The sequence below is a fragment of the Monomorium pharaonis genome, chromosome 5 (assembly GCF_013373865.1).
Source record: "Monomorium pharaonis isolate MP-MQ-018 chromosome 5, ASM1337386v2, whole genome shotgun sequence".
In the NCBI taxonomy this organism is placed as follows: Eukaryota; Metazoa; Arthropoda; class Insecta; order Hymenoptera; family Formicidae; genus Monomorium; species Monomorium pharaonis.
This window is the reverse complement of record NC_050471.1, coordinates 12,363,829-12,389,202: the sequence shown is the minus strand read 5'-3', so window position 1 is coordinate 12,389,202 and position 25,374 is coordinate 12,363,829. Positions and strand designations below refer to the sequence as shown.

Here is a 25,374-nt window from a genome sequence, read left to right as displayed (position 1 = left end):
CCTGTAATAGTCGATATTACAATGTGAAATAATATTATTATCACCAAAATACCAAGAATAATATGAGATGATTATTATTTCTTAAAGGATACAAATGTTTAAATACTTTTTTGTAAAGATTTAATGATCATACAGACCCATCAAAAGTAAAAGATTAATTACTAATTAATACAGACCTATCAAAGGTAAAAGATTAATTACTAATTAATCTTTTATTTTTGATGGATCTATACAATCATTAAATCTTTACAAAAAAGGATTTATACGTTTATATCTCTTAAGAAATAATAATTCTATATTATTTTTGGTATTTTGGTAATAATAATATTATTTCACATTGTAATATAATCAATACTATTATAGAAAGACTGATCTAAGATTATTAATTTAGAATCTTTACAACACAAATGACTTTAGTGTTAAATTAATTAATAAATACAATTTTGGTTTTATTTATTTATTTATTTAATTATTAAAGTAAACATGTAGTAAATATCACATAATTTTATAAGAAAGATAATCTTTACATAGTAAATGCAGTCAGAATTAAACAGCAGACAGTTTACAGTAACTCGTATTGTAAAGATCCTAAATTAATAATCTCATTAAAGTTTAATATTTAGCACTAACCTGCGTTTTGCTGACCTGTCATCTCCGCGAGATTATTTTGGTCTTTCATGCACCATCTGTCACAATCACGGTTCTGCACTACACGCATCCCATGCTACTCCCGAAAGCACCACAGTGTTGTCAACTTCAGAAATAAATTTATGGATTCTAGAGATTTTTCATCATTGCCAACATTCTCCCCTAGTTTTTTATGGATTTTGGCTCCTTACCCACGCACCCATGCTACTCCCGAAAGCACCACAGTGTTTTCAACTTCAGAAATAAATTTATGGATTCTAGAGATTTTCCATCATTGCCAACTGTTACGTGCAGGAAGAGCACGCGGCCAAATTATGAAATCGCGGCTACTGCTCTGCACTCTGAGGTGATTATGACTCGTGAAACTGGACAAATTTACAAAATTAACAGACCGGATCTTCAGAGATCGCGACGATAGTAGCTTCGGTAAAGTCAGTTGGAAGATCGTCGCTCTGTTCAAGATAACGCAGGAATCCCTCAAATATGCTAATACAGGCGCGACACTCGTGTAAGATACTGCGGGTGGCTAATAATACATTACAAATCGAGCAGTATTCTTGGCAGTCACCGAACCCGATATGTATGTAGTGGCGCAGTTTGTATGTGTAAAGCAAGTGGGTCTCGGGGGGAGCTTGGAGGTAGCAATTATCGCACAAGTAATAAGTTTTATCAATACGATGTTGATAGAACAATGACGCGGTGCAGCATGCAGTGCTTATCCAATCAAAATAGCCGCGCGTGATAGGCATCGGCTCGACCAATCCGGGAGACGAATAGTTAATAGAATTAGTAGGGCACATTTTCACAGAGCATTGCGAACGCGAATGGGAATTTATTATTATTAGAAATGTGTGAGTTGTTATCCTACCTTTAGGTGACTCTCTTGATTGGCTGTCAGCTTGGTCGGCTCAGGAGGCGTCGTGTTCTGGCTACCCCTCGGTGTAGACCCTTCTGTGATTGGACGGTCGCAGGAAACGGTCTTCACAGTTATGGTGAACTCGCGTGATATACGTTGAACGTGATTTAAGGAATGTTGAAATTGAATAACGAATTCGAGTCACTGAATCTATCAGTTTATTATAAAAGTAAAATTATTGGTTACAATTACACTTAAGGCTAAATTAGAATATAAAGTTAACCCCTACAGCATGAAATATTGCTGCAACGTTGCAGAAATATTGCAATAGTGCATAATATAACCAATATTGCAGAAATATTGTAGCAATATTACAAATATAATATTCCCTAGCAAATGTTGCACAATATTGCAGCAATATTACAAATGTAATATTTCTTAGCAGATGTTGTGCAATATTGTAGCAATATTACAAATGTAATATTTCCTAACAGATATTGCACAATATTGTGGCAATATTATATTGCAACCGTGCAAAATTTATTTCCGTATAATCCGTATTTCTTAATCTAGAACTAACAATAAGTAATATTTTACATAGTTTTAAGGGACAAATAAAAAAATAGAGCAGGATATTTTTATTTTAAATTTTTATGTAAGATTAGAGCTAAAAGATACATAGATGTGCAACAAATTCTGTAATCACGACAGCGTTGCGTCCCATACTAGATTGAGTGAAGCAAGTCCAGAAGATGTTCACTCTGACTTATATGTATATATAATACATTAATTAAACATGTGTGAACCATACATGCATGTGTAATTCTAGCGTATGATCAGGATGGGCATTTTCTGGACTTGCTTCATTTTAATGCTTACTTAAATCTAGAATGGAACGATATTCGATATCCGTTGATGTATGTTAATTTAATTAATTACTTTTTTAATTAATAATTTTTTTAATTATTGTGCCGTAACGGTATGACAATAAATTCATTTTCCGTTTTTCGTATAATACACATCTTACATATTATTTGATTAATTTAACCACCTGCAACATTTCCTTCATATTGCGCATTAACGTTTCAGAAATATTACAGCAATCTTACAAGAAATATTGCAGCAATATTGCTGAAATATTACAGAAATCTTACGGGGAATATTGCAGAAATATTGCAGACATATTGCACAATATTGTTTTGGAGCGGACATAGGAATATTGCTGCAATATTGCAGCAATATTTTCTGCAATATTCCAATCTTGCAAAATAATATTTCTGCAACGTTGCCGCAATATTTCATGCTGTAGGGGAAGTAGCTAAACAACTAAATTAATTATTTAAGACTTGAATTAGAATTAGAAGTAGAATTAGATTTAGAATGGAATTGGAACTTAAACTAGAAAAGTGAACCGCTCGCGAGAACTGATTACTTCTAACTGCGCGCCTTATTCTAAGACATGGCGTGGGGACGCCGCTTAAGATATCCCCACTCCCATACGCGGGGTCGCGTTACATTGGCCTATCCGAGGATGGCGTCTGGTGTCATTGTGCGCGTCATGCCTGGCGCTATTAAGTGATTTTACTTGTTAATGGGAGGAAAAAGAAATGTCCATAAATTTGGACAAATGGTTAAAACGTGACACAACATTCTCCCCTAGTTTTTTATGGATTTTGGCTCCTTACCGCGACAGTAGAGAGAAATTGAGGGTCTGATTTTATTCTGCGCATGCGTTGGCTGTACAATCAAGAATATGGCGGATGGCTGGCGCGAGCTGTCATTAGCTGTCAGCGATTTTGTGGCAATAGTGAAAAAAAAAGCTGAATATTATAGCTAAGTAAAATTTGTTGTAATATTATAAAATGAGTATTACTGGATATTCTTGTTCTTTTGCTACATGCAAAAATATTTCTGGACGCATGACAAATAAAATAAGTTTTTTTCGATTTCCTAAGAATGTTGAAAGGTATGTTAAAGTTAATCTTATGCAAGAATTCATCAGAAAAAATGTATAACATAATAATATAATCTAAAGATTTTAGAGATTTTAAATAATTAGTTTTAATTATTTTAGTATTAATTATTAATATTTCCTTTTTATAAAATATATAATAAAAAAAAACAATTTTTGTAGAAGTAGACTTTTGGTGGAAGCATGCAGACGTCAGGATTTGTTAAAGAAAACACCTGAAAAATTATATAAAAATTATCGTATTTGTGCTTTACATTTCTCACAAGAAATGTTTCTGAATGATTTACGAAACAGGCTTCAATTGAGTGCTATTTCTATAAAAGAGCATAGTGAGCATATTGAAACTACTCAAAACATAATGTCTCAATCTGATTGCCAGGAGTCATTAGAAGCAGGTAAATTATTTAATTAAGACCAAACTCTTTTACTGTATGTTTATTTTTTCCCCCTCTCTTACCTCTTTCTCTTTTTTTTGCACACACACACACACACACACACACACACACACACACACACACACACACACACACACACACACACACACACACACACACACACACACACATACTTTTATTAATTCATATCTAATAATTACAAGCATTATATATTATTTATAATTGAAAAAGTAATATTTTGTGGTTTAAAGGTTCAGCCACTCTCGGGTTGAATGATTTAAATATTAAGACTTCAAATTATGTACCAAATGTAGAAACGCAGAAAGAAATAGGTAATTATTATTAAAAAAGAAGTACTTTTATATTATTTTAATATATATTTTATAGATTTATGTACAAAGGGCATAGCGGAATAAGCAGGTGAAATCTGCCCCCGCACTAATTGAGCTCAAATTGATATCATTAGTTGGCACCCTTGAGATGTAAAACTTCCCCAAATATTAGTCACAAAATTGTATTTTTTGGGGAGTTATGGAGGGGGAAAGAAAAATTAAAAAAGTGATTTTCCTCAAAAATGGTTGGACCGATTTTAATAAAAAAAATATATGTTGTAAACATCATTTAGGCAAGTTTAAGAAAATTTTAAGTAATTTTTGTGATGAAAAAAAACCCGATAAAAAAATTTTTGAATTTTTTATGAATTTTTTTAGGGGTGATAGTTTTGAGATACCACTTTTATATTTTCACAAAAACATCTCTAGATTTTCTACTTTAACACGTATTTTTTTCAAATCAATCGGAGTGGTGGAACATGGTTAAAAATAATAATTCACACCGCGCCGCCGTGCCGTGCCGCTGCGCGCCGCGCCGCCGTGCCGCTGCGCGCCGCGCCGCCGTGCCGCGCCGGCTGGGTGACCGCGCACGGTGATTGTTGTCATGTTGAACTTACGTACTAGTTGCAGTGTTGCAATGTTTAGTTGCCAAGAAAAATTATAATATAATAATATAAAATATAATACATATAATATTTCCAGGACGTCTGCAGTTAGCCTATAAAACTTATAGTTTCGGCAGTTTATCACGAGGAGATTGCAGTACGTTTTTAAATTCCGTATGTTCGGGGTGCTTTTTTAATGTGAGTCCCCTCGCCTCTCACATTATCTATTTATCATCGGGGTGCTTTTTTAATGTGAGTCCCCTCGCCTCTCACATTATCTATTTATCATCGGGGTGCTTTTTTAATGTGAGTCCCCTCGCCTCTCACATTATCTATTTATCATCGGGGTGCTTTTTTAATGTGAGTCCCCTCGCCTCTCACATTAACTGAAGAGAATTTTTTTAATCATCTTCACTATCACTTTCAATCACTGGGATTGAATTATCTTTTTTAAATATATCGCTAAGTATTTCTGCCGGTTAAAAAATTTTAGATAAATATCTTGCATATGATAAATAATATATTATTGCGGCAATATGCGAGCAACAACCAACAGTTCGTCTGCCATTAGCACACTCACATACATAATGAGTTACACCGGAAACTCCGATACTGTTTGGTTTGTACCGCAAGAAACATCTGTATGTTGTACGAGAAATATGTCGGGATGGAACTTTTAGTTTAAGAACATTTTTCTCGTTTTTAACATACTCTATGTTTAATTTGCCATTTTTGTCTATCATCTCTGCCAAATACGACACGGCTTGAGAAAGTTGGTACGAACCGGTAAATAAAATTTTCATATCTTTTTCAGTCATTTCCGGAAAATCCAAAAGATCATTCGATGTTATACTTTAAAAAGGGAGTTTTCGGCGAAACCATCCTTTTTCTTCAGCCTCAATAGCCAAAGTATTTTCCGTATTTTTTTGGTCATGCATCCTCTGTACAATTTCATTCGCAATTTCTACATCAGATTGTAACCTTTTCCCGAAAGTATTGTTCAGAAATGATGCAATCCTAAAATAAATTCCAATTTTTGGTATCAACTTGTTGTCAATTTTGTGGTCTAAAAGACGATACTTTTGTTTGAGCACTCCATGAACTGATTCAACTGCCCAGCGGATTTTAGTGACAAATCGAGACTGATTGGACTCTTTTGTTGACAATTGCTTTTGTTTTCCTTTCAATGCAGGCATTAAAACTGTAAATTTCCTTTTCTCTAAATCACCTACTATGTCTCGGAAACCGCGATCAAGGACAAAAGTATCACCTTCTTTTAACAACTTACATAAACCGTTTGGATCTTGAATTATGTTTTTCAATATTTCCGCATCATTTTGATTTGCAAGATACGGTCCGAGCATATCAACAATGTATCCGTCAGTTGTACAGATAGTGAATGGTTTGCAGAGGGGAACTTTTTTCTGCCCTGAAAAAGATTTCTTCTGATATTCATTGTTAGTACTTTTTTGGTGTCGGGCGTAAGTACCGTCACAAATCAAAAATAAATTATCATGAACATTAAATAATTTTCTTGTTATTTCCGTGTTATGATTTTGAATAAGATTATCTCTGTTAACAGCATGTATGACAAAATGAAATGGTAAAATATCATTTTCAAAGGACTTGATTATGCTCAGAGAATAATCTGAAACTGATTGTTCATTCTCTAATTGCAAGATGGAAGCTATCATTTTATTGGAATTTCCCGTACGTAATTTGAAAAGAAACACAACCAGAGCTTGAATTACTGAACGAGACTTACTATTTCTTAATGATATCATCATATCTTTTATTTGAATAATATTGTCCCAAGTTAATCCGGTAAAGACATCAAGCTGTTTTTCTGAAAGATTGAATTCACCGACTTTGTTAAATAATGTAGAATCACATTTAATGGAAAGAGTTTCCATCATTTTGGATAACTCTAACCCAGTGAGACTTGTTGTGTTAGAGTATATCTTTAGAAGATTAAGATCTTCTTCAAAAATTCGGTTTTTTATTAAGTGATTTGTACAACACCGATTACCAACCGGTATATAGATTTTTTTCTTAATGTACGATTGCATTCGAGCTTCTTCCGGAATTACTGTAAGATTTATTTTGGAAGAACAAATGCAACAATATTTATGCGTAGAAAGTGTCCTCTGAATAGGAATTTCAATATATTCAACTTCAGGCATGGCTTCTTTTGGTTTTATCTGAACTTCGAATATCGGATCAGAAGTTAATTCGGAGGAAGGAAGATCTTTATTAATCTCTAATTTTGAATCATTCTCAGACTTCTTTTTTTTGTAAATAGAAAGCCGACACCTACGGCATAAAATGTCATTGACGGATATTATTCTTTCTAAACAACTAGAAAAAGAAGTTGCTTCCTCTTCGTTGAGTATTAATTTTTTTCTACCTTTTATTTTCTTTACACTAATGTCACAGCCAGCACACTGTAAGTGCACATTTGACGTCATTTTTTAATAAAACAAAATAATCAACAAATATAAAAAACTACAGAAAATATATAATATGAATAATAATAACAACAAATGCCTTGTCGTAATCCAAGTATACGTTTGCTGTTCTCTATTTGGATTTACATCAGTCATAAGCTTTATTCTTCTTAGATGTATATTATATAAATCATAAACTATACAAGCGCTATATTCGGAATTTTCACACACCCTGTATATTCTTCATTTGCATGTGCAACAATACGATGTTTTTTTTTTTATGAAGTTGCCGTAGTTGTTTAGTTTTCAGCGGATAGGCGATCGAGCTTCGAGCTAATCGGCGCTCATCAGACATCGGGTCCGTTCTACGAGTCCCGGCTCCTCACTCTTTTATGCAGCGTGAGCGCGGCGCGGCGGCACGGCGGCACGGCGGCACGGCGGCACGGCGGCACGGCGGCACGGCGGCACGGCGGCACGGCGGCACGGTGGCGCGGCGCGCGGCGGCACGGCACGGCGGCGCGGTGTGAATTATTATTTTTAACCATGTTCCACCACTTCGATTGATTTGAAAAAAATACGTGTTAAAGTAGAAAATCTAGAGATGTTTTTGTGAAAATATAAAAGTGGTATCTCAAAACTATCACCCCTAAAAAAATTCATAAAAAATTCAAAAAATTTTTTATCGGGTTTTTTTTCATCACAAAAATTACTTAAAATTTTCTTAAACTTGCCTAAATGATGTTTACAACATATATTTTTTTCATTAAAATCGGTCCAACCATTTTCGAGGAAAATCACTTTTTTAATTTTTTTTCCCCCTCCATAACTCCCCAAAAAATACAATTTTGTGACTAATATTTGGGGAAGTTTTACATCTCAAGGGTGCCAACTAATGATATCAATTTGAGCTCAATTAGTGCGGGGGCAGATTTCACCTGCTTATTCCGCTATGCCCTTTATTACAATTAAAATAAATTTTAACATTTACTTTAAATTTATGTACAGATGAAAATTTTTCTATTCTTGGAGAGACTAAAGAAACACAAACAGATTTAATTCTATCAAGAAATTCACTGCGGAAAAGATTATTAAAGAAAAAAATTGTAATACTGCAAAGAACAATTAAAAGATTGAAAAACAAGAAAGATTGGGAAATAAAAGACAGAAAAAAGGTTAAGATTAATAATTTTACTATTGAAGATTATTTTAATTTAACAGATCAATTTTTGCCAACACCTCTTGCAGCATTTGTTATATCTCAAGTTCGTTTAAACCAGCAATCAAAAAAAGGTAGAAAGTATACCTTAGATTTTAAACAATTCTGCTTGAGCTTGTATTTTAACAGTCCAAAATGCTATAATTTATTGAGCAAAACATTTTATCTGCCAACGAAACGAACATTACAACGCATGATAATTGATTTAAAAATTTCACCACCCTTACGGAAAAAACACTAAAAATAACACTTAAAAAAATACTCAAGTTGAGTATAATTTGGGACAAGGGGTAAACACTCAATTCAGTGTAAACACTCAACTTGAGTGTTCGCTTTTTAATTTACTTTTAATTAGAGTGTTATTACTCTCAACTTGAATGTTCGCAATCTAATTTGAGTGTTAATTTCAATGTCAATCCTAAATTCAAGAATAACACTGAAATTAACACTCAATTAGATGGCAAACATCCAAGTTGAAAGTAATGCTCAAATTAACATTCAAAACCAGCTGAACACTCTATAGTTGAATGTTTATTTTAGATATTCGTTTTATGTCCATTTCTACCAATGCAGATTAATTTTAATCTCGGTTGAACTTGCTTTTCTTGCTTTTGTTTTTATTTAACATTTTCTAATCCAATGTTTGAGAATGTACACTCAATATTAAGTGTATACCTTCAACCGATAGATGTTGAGCGTACATCCCCAACGTTTCAGTATTCACACTTTATGTTGGAAGTATACACTCATTTATTGAGTGTTATATATAAATGTTGAGAGTGTACTTTCAAATATTCAGTATTTAAATCCAAATTTTGGTATGAACCCACCAAACACCAAGTTACATGTAACGTTCCTATTAGTTGTAATTTCTCACTCAACAATGTAATTGTAATATAACACACGTGTTATATTACAATTACATTGTTGAGTGAGAAATTACAACTAACAAGCACGTTACATGTAACTTTGTGTTTGCTGGGAACACTCAATCATTGGGTGTACACGCATCGGCAGAAATGGTGTCCCTCGGCTTAGAAATTGGGGATTGCGCCGGTGTTGCATCCTTCACTAACGCTTAAGAAGGATAGAGTTATGATGAGTGAAAAGACGTGATACCGATTCGCTGGTGTCCAATATCAGTTTTATTCGCACTCAAGCGAAAGATGTCATTAGTACTGAGTGCAAGTGAAACAAATATGGACACCAGCGAATCGATATCACGTCTTCTTACTCATCATAACTCTATCCTTCTTGAGCGTGTAGCGTTGGTGAAGGATGCAACAGCGGCGCGATCGCCACTTTTTTTGCTCCTCCGCGTCTCCACTTCACCGCGCGCCTAGTAACACGTACGGCGCTTCGTGTATGTGGGTGATCGCCGCGCTGGACTCAGAGGGACACCATTTCTGCCGGTGCGTGTACACACTCAATGTTCGAGTATAAACACTCAATCTTTAATGTAAATACTCAAGATTTGAGCATATACACCTAAATTTGGGAGTAAACTCCCAAAATCGTGTATTAACACTCAATTTTGAGTGTAAACTCTCAAAATTAGAGTGTTTTTTCTGTAAGGGCAGGTTTGCATGATTTTATATTTGATACTTTGCGCAACAAAATCAATACTTTTGTTTCCTCAGACAAGTATTGCACTTTATGTATCGATGAAGCATCGTTAAAAGCAAATTTATTTTATAACATCAGTAAAGATGAAGTAACAGGATTTGAAGATATAGGAAATGGCAAATCTTTTTCTCCTGCATGCAATATTGCAGTGTTAATGATTAGAGGCATATGCAAGTCATGGAAACAACCTATAGGCTATTATTTCTTACACTCTACATTTCCAGCTAACGAACTTAAAAGTATAATCACTGAAACAATTATTAAATTGCAAGGAATTGGGTTAAAAGTAGTTGCATTAATTACAGATATGGGTAATAACTTTATACAAATGTCGAAATTGCTTAATGTCACTACAGATTCTCCATATTTTATCGTAAATAATGAGCAAATTGCTTATTTCTTTGACCTACCACATGTACAAAAAGCTTGTAGAAATAATTTTTCCAATAATGTAATATATGCAAATTCCAAGAAAATATCTTGGTCTTACATAGAACAATTATATTCAATAGACAGTAAAAAACATAATCGATTAACACCAAAACTCACTGATTCTCATATTCGACCTACTAATTTTGAACGCATGAAAGTTAAATATGCTGTACAAGTATTGAGTGCCTCTGTTGCTTCAGCTTTGAAAACACTTGTAACACTAGATCTTTTACCAACAGATGCTCTTGCTACAGCTGAATTTATTGAAACCATGGACAATTTATTTGATATATTTAACTCATCTAATATAAATAATAAGAAACAATATAAGAGAGCTTTTACTGGTACTAAATCTGAAGAAACTTTTTTATTATCATTAAAAACATATTTATCTAATCTAAAAATATATAATAAAGCAAATAAAGATGTTACTGATAAAGTAAAAGCATTTCACAAGTGGATTCATAATATAAACAGCTTACTTTATTTATGGTCTTATTTAAAAAATACTGCTCCAAATATAAAATTTTTACTTATGCGAAGATTCAATCAAGATCCATTAGAAAATTTATTTGGAAACATAAGGTCTCTAAACGGTAACGCTTTCAACCCGACGCCAATACAATTCTATTTTACATTTAGAAAAGTTTTTGCAATGAATTATTGTAATGCAGGAAGTGAAAATTGTGCAAAGGACTATGATGACATGTTAACTTCATTGAAAAACTACACAGAAAGAAATCCTATTGTGCAACACAGCACACAGGAAAACCGAAAACAGAAATCAATTTTATTAGATCAACATGATTATCGTTCTATGGACATAACAGAAGAAAATGCCTTTCAATACATATGTGGCTATCTTATGCGTAAATGCATTCAGAAACATTCTTGTGATACTTGCTTAACATATGCAAAACAATATATTGATTTAGACAGTACGTCATATTATTGTTTTTTTCGAACCTATAATTCTACTGAGGAAAATCTTTTCGGCAATTTATTAATGCCAAATGACGAGTTTATTGAATATGTAAAAAAATTACAATATTGTTTCTTCGATAATATTAATAAATTGATAGTACAACCAAATATTATTCAGAATTTAATATCTATATGTAATAATATTAAATTTAGTCATCCTTGTTCACAATTTCCAATACAATATTTAATTAAATTGTATTGTAGAGTCAGACTATTTTATACTTTAAAATTTATAAACAAAAGTTTTAAATCGCAAAAAGGTCACAAAAAAACGATAATTTTAAACCATAATTAAATGTTTTAATGTTTTATTACTTTATTTTTATATCACTTGGATTTAATTCTTTCATTATAATGAACATTATATTTTCTTACATATGTATTACATTTTCTATAATATAAGAAAATATAATGTTCATTATAATGAAAGAATTAAATCCAAGAGATATAAAAACATATTGCGTTTATGTTTCCATAAAAATTTAATGCGTTTATTTTTTTAAAGGTCTATTGCGTTTATGTTTGTATAAAAATTTATTATGTTTATGTTAACATCATAAATTTTACATGCGCTTACGTATGCGTATATGTAATACTAATATTTAACTTATTTGTATTATTGCAACTTCTATAATAAATTATATAATGCCCTTTTTATATTTTCACACTTTTTTATTTTTATTTCTATTGCATTTTTTCTTTTGCTTTCTAATTTCTATTATTAGTTTACTACATTTTAATATAGATTTCTGGTGTGGTATTTTTTAAGATGTAATATTTTTTATGTGAGTTACTTTATGCTAGAAATATGTTACTTATCAACAGCCATTAATTGCTATTTTTATGAATTAATAACAATTTATTCAATATTATTTCAGAACATCTCGGCATTTCAAAAGATATTTAATCATCAAAACCAACTGTGCTGCTACATAATAAAAAGTTTAATTTGTAATATATTATAATTGTTAATAGAGTATGTTATTTTTCCTTGAGTACATAATTGGTTTTAATAATTTAAGAATTTATATTATATATATATATATATATATATATATATATATATATATATACACATATATAAAATAAGACTATAGTCATTTTTATTTACTTTAATATTTTTTAATTTTATAATTCCATTAATACGTTACTAAAATATAATGATATTAGAAATAAGAAATTAATCTACATATACTTACACAAAAATTATAATATAGTTATATAAAAATTAAATTAAAATTAATCTGATTTAAAAATACTTTGCGCGAGATACTATTGCGTCGTCTCTTAATATTGTTCAAATGAAGCGCTCTCGTACAACCAGGAATATGGCTGACGGTCACGTGATCGGTTACCACTTACATCAAAGGTGCCGACGCTCACTGTCGCTACTGTATATACTTATACTGGGTGCTTTTCATTTAGTGACACAAGTCGACACACAAGTATCGTTCTATCTTTGTTACTCATTGAACATAAAAAAAAGATAGAACGATGCTTGTGTCGACTTGTGTTACTAAATGGAAAGCACCCACTGTGCCGTAGCAGTAGTCGTAGACAATATTTTCATTACGTACTGTTTTACTGATTACGGCCTACAACAGACATTGAGCCAATTCAGTGGGTACTTACGATGAGCGTTCAGGTGTTCGGGGTTAGTTTTTAGTCACCTCTCTATGATAGCCGGCTTGTATATTATTGCTACGTCGTTTATATTATTGACAGCATGGTCATAGATTTACTTTGAGTATATATACATGGAGGAGGAATTGCTATGGTTTCATGTAGACCGAAAATGTGTCCAAGATCTGTGCGAGAGAGAAAGGTATATCATGATACTCGCTTTCTCTGCGCATGCGTTAATATCATTATCTGCACCGCAGTTTCAACACTTCTTGTGCACTTCTTGTGCAGTTTTGTACTTATTTACGGATTGTATGTGTGTGTAAAACATACAATGCTAGCCATTGTACATATAGCGCATGCGCAGAGAGAGCAGGTATCATGATATACCTTTCTCTCTTGCACAGATCTTGGACACACTTTCAGTGCTGGCATTCCTCCTCCATGTATATATACATGGAGGAGGAATGCCAGCACTGAAAGTGTGTCCAAGATCTGTGCAAGAGAGAAAGGTATATCATGATACCTGCTCTCTCTGCGCATGCGCTATATGTACAATGGCTAGCATTGTATGTTTTACACAGACATACAATCCGTAAATAAGTATATATATATACTCAAAGTAGATTTAGCGTTGTTACGACTAAAACACTCCATTGTAGATGGCTCTTAAGGAGAGCGGCCACCGCGGCTTTTTTCGTGCAACCAAGGCTGTGTTTCAAAATTCACTGCCAGTACTAAAAATCTATAGTCCACGTTACACATACTATAAATTTTCAGTACTGGCAGTGAATTTTGGAACACAACCCAATATTTGACTAGCATCAGCGCCAAACGTGGATGTAAAACCCGTTCTACATTAATTTCAGTCGCCAGTTGCAATTTGCAACACCCAATAAATGTCGAGCTTTAACTAGAAACTATAAGTGCCTATTGGATGTCGCAAGTCGCAACTAGCTGCTTGCGATTAATGTAAAGGGCCATCTACAATGGAGAGTCGTAGGCCGTAGCAGTAATCATAGAAAATGTCTCCACTTCGTATTGCTTTACTGTTTACAGCCTACAGCAGACATTGAGCCAATTCATTGCGTGCTTACGATGAGCGTTGGGGCATTCGGGATTAGTTTTTGGTCGCCTTTCTTTGATGGCCGGCTTGTATGTTATTGCTACGTCGTTTTTATTCTAGACAGCATTGCCGTAGTTTTAGTGCTGTTACGGCTAAAACACTCTATTGTAGATGGCCCTTAAAGCCTCGTCTACAGAAGTCGCAAGCAGCCAGTTGCGACTTGCGACAACCAATGAGCGCCTAGTTTCTAGTTAAAGCTCAACAATCATTGGCTGTCGCAAGTCGTAACTGGCTGCTTACAACTTCTGTAGACGAGGCTTAAGGGCCATCTACAATGGAGTGTTTTAGCCGTAACAGCACTAAAACTACGGCAATGCTGTCTAGAATAAAAACGACGTAGCAATAACATACAAGCCGGCCATCAAAGAAAGGCGACCAAAAACTAATCCCGAATGCCCCAACGCTCATTGTAAGCACGCAATGAATTGGCTCAATGTCTGCTGTAGGCTGTAAACAGTAAAGCAATACGAAGTGGAGACATTTTCTACGACTACTGCTACGGCCTACGACTCTTCATTGTAGATGGCCCTTAAAGCCTCGTCTACAGAAGTCGCAAACAGCCAGTTGCGACTTGCGATAGCCAATGAGCGCCTAGTTTCTAGTTAAAGCTCGACAATCATTGACTGTCGCAAGTCGCAACTGGCTGCTTGCGACTTCTGTAGACGAGGCTTAAAACAGACTTTACATCCACGTTTGGCGCTGATGCTAGTCAAATATCGATCGCACGAAAAAGGCCGCGGTGGCTGCTCTGGGTATCGATCATGTAATTTTTTCCTTAAGGCGGAAACGTGAAAAGTGAAAAGTTTCATGTAACTATCTCTTTCTATTGGTGTTGAATAGAAAGAGACAGTAATTTGAAACGTTTCACTTTTCACGTTTCCGCCCTAGAGGAAAAATTACATGATCGATACCCTGAGGTTCCTTTCTGCTACTACTTGATACGCGTACCAAGTGCTCGGTGTAAACTAGAGCAAAGAAAATCATATATGTATAATAATGCTCTAGTTTACACCGACACAAATTAATAGACAGATAGCCAAAGGTCCCGATTTAAGCGAGACCAGGGGCTCGATTCTTGAATTCATTCGCAAGAAAACGTATGCGAAAATATCCGCTCTAACAGAAAAGTTGCAAGTTTATTGGTTAAAAGTCATACGGTAGCCAATAAATTTCCAACTTTTCTGTAAGAACAGAATTTGCGAATACGTTTCTCTTGCGAATGAATTCAAGAATCGAGCCCCAGCACTTTTCACTGGTTTCAGCATCATATCATGGTAGCGGCCAACACAGTAACTATTCTTAAGATAAAACAGGTCAAAAATGATATTATATTGGTAAAAGCGCATTAGCGAGAGATTTTAATACCCAGTCAGAAATATACATATAATTGATGTGACGTCGAATTAACGAAAACCAATATTAAAATAAAGTGGAAATTTTAGTCAAATCGACATTGAAATAGTATACAAATTTTTGCGGAATCTTCGACTTTGTTTTAACATAATTTCAACGTTGAATCAACTATTTAATTTTATTTCCAATTAAATACTTTTTAGAAATTTTTTAAATTACTTTAAATGATCTTGATTTCAGTACTCAATACGTATTTAATTTACAATAAAATTAAAGATAACTCTATTAAAATAAGCATTTAAAGAATAATTATATGAGAATACATATATATCACTTTTTTATTTTTACATATGTATATATATTATGTAGATATGTCACATGTATATAAAAACAGAATTCTATCTGCAAATTATATATTATATAAACATAAATTTTATAAAATTAAAAGAAAAGATTTTGTTAGATGCAACATTTAATTGTATTACAAATTATAAAGAATTGTCAATAAGTATATAAGGTAAACCTGGCACCTAATTTTTCAATAGCAGTTTCTGGCACTGATCATATTCTACACAAAATAATTGTGCACGATTAGAATATTGTACACAAATAAATTGTACATGAAAAAACTGTACACAAGAATTATCATAAAAATGTCTTGAATTAAAAATTGCACACGGATATATTGTGTGTACAAAAACTGTCCACTAATTATAGTTTGTAAAATATATTATACTTAAAAATTAAACACTTAAATGTTTGGACGTGCGTTTTTGACACAAGAAACAGTTTAATAATATAATAATAATAATAATGAGTTCGGGGGGCAGTCCTCAAATGGGTCCCGCCTCTGACACTCAGACAGAGTCCATTGTATCTCCCCGTTGTCAGCTGTCCTTAGCGGGGCCCCGCTTCCTTCCAGAAGCGGAGAAGATCCTCTAAGGGCAGCTGTCCCACCTGATCCGGTTCCAGAATGCCTGAGCCCAGCAGGCGTGCTCTTGGTCCGACCAATACTGGGCAGTTCCCAAGAATATGGAGACTAGTCTCCTCTTCTTCGCCACACCACCTGCAGTCGGGCGTATCGCTACTGCCCAGCTTATACAGGTGATAATTAAGGTCGCCATGGCCCGTGAGCAATTGCGTCGCCAGCCTGGCGTCCCTCCTATTTAGGGATCTCATGCTTCTGGCCAGGTCCTCACCGGGACAGTCTCCCAGCAAGGCTCCGGCCTGTCTGCATTTGACCCCCGTAACTTTCCTCCAGTGCTCAAGGTGCTGGTCCCGGAGCCAGCTCCCGATCCTCCTCCTGCCCAGGCAGAAGGAGATCCCAACAGCCGGCTCCGGTCCCACCAACCTTGTTTCTGCTGCCTCCTTGGCAAGCAAGTCGGCTATTTCGTTGCCCTCGATCCCCGAATGCCCGGGGACCCATACTAGGCCAACGTCATTATTCTTCGCCAGTTCGTCTAGTACAATTTTACAATCCCAGACCAACCGCGAGTTAAATCTCGGACCTTCCAGCGCTTTGAGCGCTGCCTGACTGTCCGAGCAAATTCTGATGCGCCCTCCTACCCTACCGAGCTCCAGTAGGTTCTGGGCACATCTCATGATAGCTACCACTTCCGCCTGAAATACCGTTGCGTGTTCGCCAAGCGGAACGATCATTCTTGCTCCATCGCGCTGGCAGTAGAGCCCAGCTCCAGAGCCCGTGCTCGTTCCGGAGCCGTCCGTGAACCAGACGTCCCCATCCCGAGGAACCGGTCCCTTGGAGCCGTCCCACTCCCAGCGCTTGGGAAAGCTTATCTTGTACCTTCTTTCGAAGGTACGAATTACTGGCCTTCTATCTTGCCCCATCGCAAAAATGGGGCCCGATAGAATTCCTTCAGGGAATCTTGTGTGCAGGGCTCCCGCTCTCCACCTTGATTCGCACCTCAGGCGGTAGGCCGCCGCTGCCGCCGCCGCCACTACTACCCGATCGAGGGGCTCGATGCCCAGCAGCATGCCCATCGCCGCCACCGGCGTGGTCCGCATAGCTCCCAAGGCCCCTCTCAAAACCAGAGTCCTGATATGCTCCAGCGCTGACGCGGCGGTTTTCTTCAGCACCCTCGGCCACCACACGACAGATGCGTATAGCAGCCTGGGTCTGAGTATCGCCGTGTAAATCCAGTGGACTATCCTCGGTTTCAGACCCCATGTCTGTCCGAATGTCCTCCTGCATATCCAGAAGTAAGAGCATACACTCTTACATCGGTTCTCAAGATGTTCCCTCCAAGCCAGCTTCCTATCTAGAATTACTCCCAGATATTTAGCCGTCCCGGTTGGGACTAATCTCGTCCCTCCAAGGACTGGCCCTTCCACCGGACCTACCTTGTACTTGCGAGTGAATACCACAAGCCCGGTCTTCAGTGGGTTTACCGACAAACCGGTCCTGCCACACCACTCCTCGACTACCTCCAATGCTCCCTGCGTGAGCTCCAGGAGTGTTTCCAAGAAGGGGCCTCGTACTAGGATAGCCAGGTCATCCGCATATCCCAATGTAAGAATCCCCCTCTCGTTCAGTGTTCCGAGCAGACTATCTGCCACCAGACACCACAAGAGTGGAGAAAGAACCCCTCCCTGAGGGCACCCTCTCTCCACCCAGCCACTGACACTCACCGTTCCCAGTGAGGCCGTTACCTGTCGCTTGAGCATGCCTTTGATCCACTCCACAATCTTCTCCGGCACACCTCTGCGAGCAGCCTCTTCACATACCACCTCATGCGGTGTGTTGTTAAAAGCACCTTCAATATCTAGGAAGGTGCCCACCGCGTAACCCTTCTTCTCCAATTGCTCCTCGATGAACGATACAGCAGAGTGAAGCGCCGTTTCGGTGGAATACCCCGTACGATACGCATGCTGGTTCGCATGCAGCGGATGCCGCAGCAGAACCACATCCCGTATGTAAATATCCACCAGCCTTTCCAACGTCTTTAGAAGAAAGGACGTCAGGCTGATTGGACGAAAATCCTTGGCGGAGCTGTATCCCGTTCTTCCCGCCTTGGGGATGAACACAACTCTCGCCTGTCTCCAAGCTCTGGGCGTATAGCCCAGGGCCAAACAAGCCCTCATTGTCCGCGTGAGCGGCCCCGTGATCTGTTCCAGCCCCTCCTGAAGAAGGGCCGGGAAGACCCGGTCCGGTCCAGCCGACTTGAAGGGCTTGAAACCTCCTACAGCCCTTTTGACCCTGTCGGGCCTCACAATTTTGGCTGCAAGAGACCAGTCATTCCCTCGTGCCCTGCATGGGTCCAAGGTTCCCTGCTGGATGTCTGCTCCCGGGTCTCTACAGAAGCCCGGAAAATTCGATTCCAGCAGGTAGGTCAGGCAACGTTCCCCGGAAACCATCGTCCCGTCATCGAGCCGGATGGCCTCCAAGGCCGCGTCCTGACTTCTAGCCAAGATCCTGCCTAGTCTGGCGGCTTCGGGTATCCCCTCCACCGACTCGCAGAATCTTCTCCAGCTCTCCTTCTTTGCCCTTACCACAGAGTCTCTGTAGACCTTCTGAGCCCTTCGGTGAAGGTCCCAGTCAGTCTGGCGGCCCGTGTTCCTGGCTCTATTCCAGGCCCGACGTGCCGCACCCCTGAGATCCTGCAGCTTTGGGCTCCACCAGGAAACCTTTCTGTCATTCCTTACCGTCCTCTCCGGACAGTTGCTTTCAAAGCTGTTGATGAGCGCCCTTTGCAGGTGCTCGACACACAGCTCGATCTCTTGTGAGGTCCCGTGTCTCTTGGGGAACTCCCTGAGACCGACAGCCAGGTCCTCACGGAATGAATCCCAGTCCGTCTTCCTTGGGTCCCTCACAGTCCTCACCTTCGCCTTGGCCTTTGCCAGTCTGAAGGTGATCTGTCTGTGATCCGACAATGAGGGTTCATCGGAGACCCTCCAGCCGGTCATCTCCCGTACCAACTGCCTAGAACAGACAGTTAGATCCAGCACCTCCCTTCTCACCGCAGTGACAAAGGTGGGCTCGTTACCTCTATTGAGAATTTCCAGGTCGGTAGACACCAGAAATTCCAATAGCTTCTCTCCTCTCCTGTTGGTGTCCGTGCTTCCCCACACCGTATGGTGCGCGTTCGCATCGCACCCCAAAATGAGGGAAAGCTGCTCCTTTTGGCAGTACTCCACCAGGCGAACCACCAGGTCCGATGGTAGTGGGTCGTCCTCTTCGTGTGGAAAGTAACCCGACACCACCACCACCCTCCTTCTAGTCCTAGTCTCACTGATGGCCTCGATCACAACCGCCACCAGGTCTCTGGAACAGAAATTCGGCAGCAGTTGGGCTTCTAACCCCTTGACAGCCACACAGGCCCTGGGTCGTTCATCTTGCGGAGACTTGAATAGTCTTCCGCACCCCGCCAGACCCCTAATACCCCCCCGGACTAGCCAGGGTTCTTGTATTAGTGATATGGCTGTGTGCACCCTAGCTTGGCGCCTGGCCAAAGCAGCCGAGGCTCCCTTGCTGTGGTGCAAGTTAATCTGGGTGAAGCCCACCCCGGTCCCGTCTACTGTGAAGACGAGGCCTTTGGGTCGGGCCCTCCCTTGCCCTTATCCTTCCCATCCTGGGGTGCCCCGGTCACCTTGAAGGTAACCCGGTCCATCCCGAGATGAGGCCTGAAATCCAGTGCCTTCAGCTTGAGGACACTGGACTCGGGAATGCCGAGAACGAGGTTTCTACCCTCGCAGGTAGCCCCCACGTTCTCCGCATGTACACGCCAGCCCGAAGTACTGATCCCCGGGTTCTGCCGCTCCAGCAGCCCCAGGACAGCGGCCGCGCCCACAGGTGGACCCGGGACCCATACCACTGCCCTGCACTGCCTTTGCAGCATCTCCAGTCCCACCACCCTGAGCCTGGCGCCCTCCCACGGTACGATGCCGCTGATTCGACTTTCTAGCCAACTCAGCGACTCCGCATCCGCGCATCTGACGACCGCAGCCCCTGCCCGCAAAGAGGTGCCGTCGAATCTGGGCAGGGGACCCTCCTGGATCCCCTGGATCTCCTTAAAGACCGCACCCCTTAGTTGCGCCACCCGCTCAACGGTTAGCGCTTCCTCGGGGTACCCCTCCGCGACAATCACCCTCGTTAGGGGGTCCGCGGCATCTGCGTAAGCCTGGGTCCCTTGGACCTTCGGCTTCTTTGTCGCCCCTTCCACCGAAGGCGGGGTCTCGGCGGGGCCCCTCCGGCGCTTACCGGCGGCTCCCCCCCGAACCCCCCCAACCGGTGTCCGGGGGTCGGTCAAGGTCGAGGTCCCCGGAGCGGCCGGCAGAGGCCCCTCCCGGGTTTGCGCCCGGGCCTGAGCCTCCACCTTTCGCTCCCGAGCCCTCTTCCTTTTCGCGGCTCCGGAGAGTTTCCTCTTACCGAGGTCCCCTTCCTTTTCCGCCCTAGCATCCGTAGCTTCGGTGCCTCCCGTGCCCCTTGGGGCCCGTTCGGCTCCCGAAACCACTCCTCTCTCCGCGGTCTCGGTGCTTCCCGTGCCCATAGGGGTCCGTTCGGCTCCCGATCCCGCTTCTGCTACCCTTCCGGAGTCCTCTGTCGAAGCCTCCATCGGGGTGTCTTCCGTGAGTTTTGTTTTTATTAGTGTTGAATTTAAGCTCTCCATTTTGTTCCCACGAGCAGCTAGGGAAATAAACGGTCCACCCACGCAGAGCCCCGCATGCGTGGGTAAGGCTAAATACTCTGGGGTTTCGCCCGGTTCCCCAGAGGCATCGTTCAAGACACTGCTCCCCCAGTGCCACGCAGCCCTCGCCACGATGGCTTCCAGCTTGGCTTGGGGAGTTGGTCCGCGGTAACGGCTTTCCCCCCCCCTGGGCAGGGTTTTACGCCCGCCGGGGCAGGTTATAACCGCTACTACCCGGGCGGTCCACCCGGGCACGCGGGGGTTTAGACCCGGGCCAGAGTTTCCCACCCGGGCGTCCTCCTATCCGCCGCCCGGAGACGCGCCCGATAGGCACTCAACCCACGGGAAGAAACAGTTTAGAATATTAAAAACTCAGTACAGTTCTTTGCATTTAAAAGACATTTTAATTAAAAGACAAGCCTCCATACCAGAGTATTTATGTGTTCAATTTTTAAGTATAATATATGTTGGAGAATACATAAAAAATAGTCGTGTACATTTTTTTAATTCGTGAACAGTTTTTCCACTTTCAATTTTTTTACGTATAACTTGTTTGTGTATAATATTATTATTGTTTAATTTATTTATGGAAAATATTATCAGTCTCGCACAGAATATTGTAGTGTAATGTTTTTTCTTTATAAATATTATTTAAAAAAGAACTGTATAAAAAATGTTAGTGTGTGATATTTTGTGGAAAATATTTGTTTAACTTTTTTAATATTTTGAAATGTTAGTCGTGTCAAAAATGCACGTTTAAAGTATTTGAGTATTTTATTTTTAAGTCTAATGTATAAATATAGAATAGAGTTTATTGTTTCCCAAATGGGGTTACAAGGCGCTTTTTGCACGGAGCGTTCCCGAACCGTTTACAAATACTTAACCCTCTGCCCCCAAAACCGACCTGGCCATAAGCGACCTTTACATTCTTTTACCCCCCACCCCTCTCGCCCACCCCTCACCCCCTACCCCCCACCCCCTTCTCCTCTTCCTCTACTCAATCCTTCTCTCTTCCCCTTTCCTCTCCACTTGTTCTCTTCAGCTCTCTTCCGTCCTCTCCCTCCTTTTCTCCTTCTGGGACCTTTCCTCCTCCTTCTCCTCATCTGCCTCCTCTGCTCTCCTTGCTTCACCTTCCTCATTTCTTCATGTTTTCTCATTCTCTCCTTCCCTCCTGCTTCTCCTGTTTCTTTCTCACCACTCTCTTCCCCTTCCACGTCTCTTTCCATTTCTCCTCTGTCACCTCCTAGTAACATAAAACAAAAAACATAAGATTTCAATTAACTCCACCAGCTCCTCTCCCCCTTAATTCCCTTCCTCCTTTCCTTCCCCCTCGCCTATTTCCCACTCTTCTTTCCTTTTATTCCACACCCATTCTCTCCCGTCCACCCACATGCTTCTATTCCCCACATATACTTTTTTTCCCTTATTTCTCTCCTCTTTTGCCCTTTCTAACATCCTCCATCTGATTTTCCTCTCCTCCATCGATAGATCCTCGTCTAACCTTACATCCCAGCGACTCCTTATCTCCGCCCTCCTCTCTAACAACCAGTCTCTATCCTCCTCTCTCACCACCTCCGTTATCACCACTATCGTCCCCCTTTCCCCCACTCTTTCTGATACTACCCCTAAATCTACTTTCCTTCCCGCTTCTCTCTTCATAATCCCCTCTATTATCGCCTTTCTTTCTATCGCCCCCTCCCCCTCCACACCCCTCCACACTATGTTTCTTCTTCTCACCTCCCTTACTCTTCTCTCCCTTTCCGCCTCCCTTACTCTTTCCCACCCTTCTCTCTCCGCCCTCTCCCTCATCCTCCTCTCCATTTCCCTTTCCACCCTTTTCCATGCCTCTATCCCCTTCCCATCTCTCTCCCCATCTTCCTTCTCCTCTCTCTCTGCTCCCTTCCTCTCCTCCTTGCCAGTTCCTTCTGCCTGTCCCTCCTTCGTTCTGCTCCTCTCTTGTCCTCTTCCTTCATCCTCGTCTCTCTCCTCGCCCCCTCTCCTCTCCTTCTCCTCCTCTCCTCTCGTCTCCTGCCACCAGCTCTCCTCGACTCCGTCCTTCCGCCCCTTCTTCTCCTCTTCCCTCCGTTCTCTTCTCCTCTTGTTCTCGCCTTCCCCCATCCTCTCCTCCCTCTTCTCTCCAACCACCTGTTCTCTTTTCCCACTCCTTCCCTCTCTCCCGTCGTCCCGTTCGATCCTCCTCTTCTCCATCTCTCCCTCCTCGTCGTCGTCCCTCTGCGCTTCCTCTTCTCTGCTGCCTCTTCCTCTCGCTTCCCTCATACTCCTCAGCTCTTCCCTCTCACCTGCTACCTCTTCTTCCCTTCTCATGCCTTCTCCTTCCAGCGCCTCTAACCTCTCTTCCAATCCTCTCAGTCTCTCTCCGACTTCCCTCAGTCTCCTTGTCATTTCCCACTTCAAATTCCTCAATTCTCTGCCCAGCTCCTCCATTCTCTCTTCCTCCCTTGCTTCTCTCCTCTCCCCGCCTATTCTCTCCTCTGAGTCCGGCACTCTCTCTCCCTGCACACTTTCACTTTATCTTCTTTCTGCACGATCTTTCTCCTCCTGTGTCAGAATCGCTCTGTCGACATGTGCCCTCGATGGACCACGTGTACGGAAACCCGCGTTCCCAAACACGCTACCATCCCGCCCTGGCACTCTTGCCAACTTAACTCTAGCCCCACACTGCCAATCCCTTCCTTCCACCAGATTGACACTCCTCTTCTCTCTTCGCGCTCGCGCTCGCGCTGCCTCACTCCGAGCGCACCGCCATCTGCCCTCCTTCCTTCCTTCACTCCTCTCCTTCGAGACTCTTCTCTGCGTCGCATCTCTCCAGCGCCCTCTCTCTGACCTCTTCTTCTCGATCCTGCCTCCATCTTCCCGGCTTTCATCTCTCGCTACTCCGATGTCTGCCCCGACTTCTCCATCCTAATATCTTCTCACCTCCATCCTCCATTTACTTCCCTCCAATTGCCCGTCTATGTCCCGGTCTTCTTTTCCCAATCGTCCACTTCTTTTTCTCCTCTCTTTCACATTACACCCTCACCACACTATTCACTCCGGAGCTCCCTGTTTCACCTCCACTCTCAACCACGCCATCTTCTCTTCTTCTTTTTAAGTCTAATGTTCGGTAGGAATAAAAGAATATTCGGCCCTTGACTCGAATATTATCCGTGTTAACATTTACCTCACCCAAAAAATAATACCGAGACTTGTGCGTAAGAAAGGTTTCGACGATACATATATTTTACAAAATAATTAATGGACAGTTTTTGTACGCACAATATATCCGTGTACAATTTTCAATTCAAGATATAATTCAAAACATTCTTATGATAATTCTTATGCACAGTTTTTCCACGTACAACTTTTTTTGTGTACAATTTATTTATGTACAATAATCTGATTGTGCACAATTATTTTATGTAGAATATGATCAGTGATTTTTACTCTTGATACCTTGTCGCGCTACCGGCGTTTAAGTTGAAGCGGTGACTAAACCGAACGAGCACCTAATTCTCCGTTTACATATCTCAAAATAATATTAAATAAGAAACATTTTGATACCAATAACAATAAAATTAATAAGATTAAATTACAATAACATATATAAATTACAATACAATTAAATAACAATAACATTAAATTTAATTTTTTAATACCATTTTACTCTTGTTTCGGAGTTAATTATCGCGTTTAAACGTTCTATTCAAATCTATTCTAATCTATTAGGAACATTTATTGTACAACTATTTAAATGTATTTAGAATATCTATCTCAAACATACATTGATCATTTATAATTAAGCTCCCCCAATATTAATTAAATGGATTTGTTGAATTGAATCATTTAGTTAAATTATAATTACATTGAGACATTTAAAATACTAATTCTTTCTTCATCTTTTGTACATGATATTTTAAAATGTCATATATCTTTTTACGGCAGAATTCTTAGAATTTTTAAAAATAAAAATTCTAATACAAAAATAAATTCTGTACAGTTTTTAAATAAAAAATAATTATAATATAAATGACTAATATAAACGCGACATAAATCGATGTAACACGATAATTGGAAATATACATTACCCACACAGCACACTTTATCCTGAGGATAT

General features: G+C 39.8%; 2 protein-coding genes across 3 annotated transcripts; both read right to left on the bottom strand.

The window, feature by feature from the left end:
* Positions 1 to 5,146: 5,146 nt before the first annotated feature.
* On the bottom strand, positions 5,147 to 7,258 carry LOC118645866. Of its 2 annotated transcripts, none has more exons than XM_036287681.1 (2): positions 6,097 to 7,258; positions 5,147 to 5,825 (listed from the first exon to the last, which is right to left on the bottom strand). In XM_036287681.1, coding segments are annotated over exons 1-2 (897 nt in total). In that variant the 5' UTR covers positions 6,992 to 7,258; the 3' UTR covers positions 5,147 to 5,823. The 2 variants fall into 2 exon arrangements, with proteins under 2 accessions (XP_036143574.1, XP_036143573.1); XM_036287680.1 differs by having other exon boundaries at positions 5,147 to 6,237; positions 6,574 to 7,258.
* A 15,189-nt stretch (positions 7,259 to 22,447) lies between these two features.
* LOC118645679 (vicilin-like seed storage protein At2g18540) lies at positions 22,448 to 24,256 on the bottom strand. The gene is made up of 2 exons (XM_036287291.1): positions 23,212 to 24,256; positions 22,448 to 22,553 (listed from the first exon to the last, which is right to left on the bottom strand). Exons 1-2 carry the CDS (start codon positions 23,703 to 23,705, stop codon positions 22,538 to 22,540), a joined length of 510 nt encoding a protein of 169 aa, XP_036143184.1. The 5' UTR covers positions 23,706 to 24,256; the 3' UTR covers positions 22,448 to 22,537.
* Positions 24,257 to 25,374: the final 1,118 nt, after the last annotated feature.

Coding starts and splice junctions, on each gene's coding strand:
- LOC118645866 (XM_036287680.1), bottom strand. CDS start 6,991: ATGCCTGAAGTTGAATATATTGAAATTCCTATTCAGAGGACACTTTCT. Junction 6,238..6,573: donor GATGATATCATTAAGAAATA/GTAAGTCTCGTT, acceptor AATCTTTTTCAG/GGCAGAAAAAAGTTCCCCTC.
- LOC118645679 (XM_036287291.1), bottom strand. CDS start 23,705: ATGGAGGAGCTGGGCAGAGAATTGAGGAATTTGAAGTGGGAAATGACA.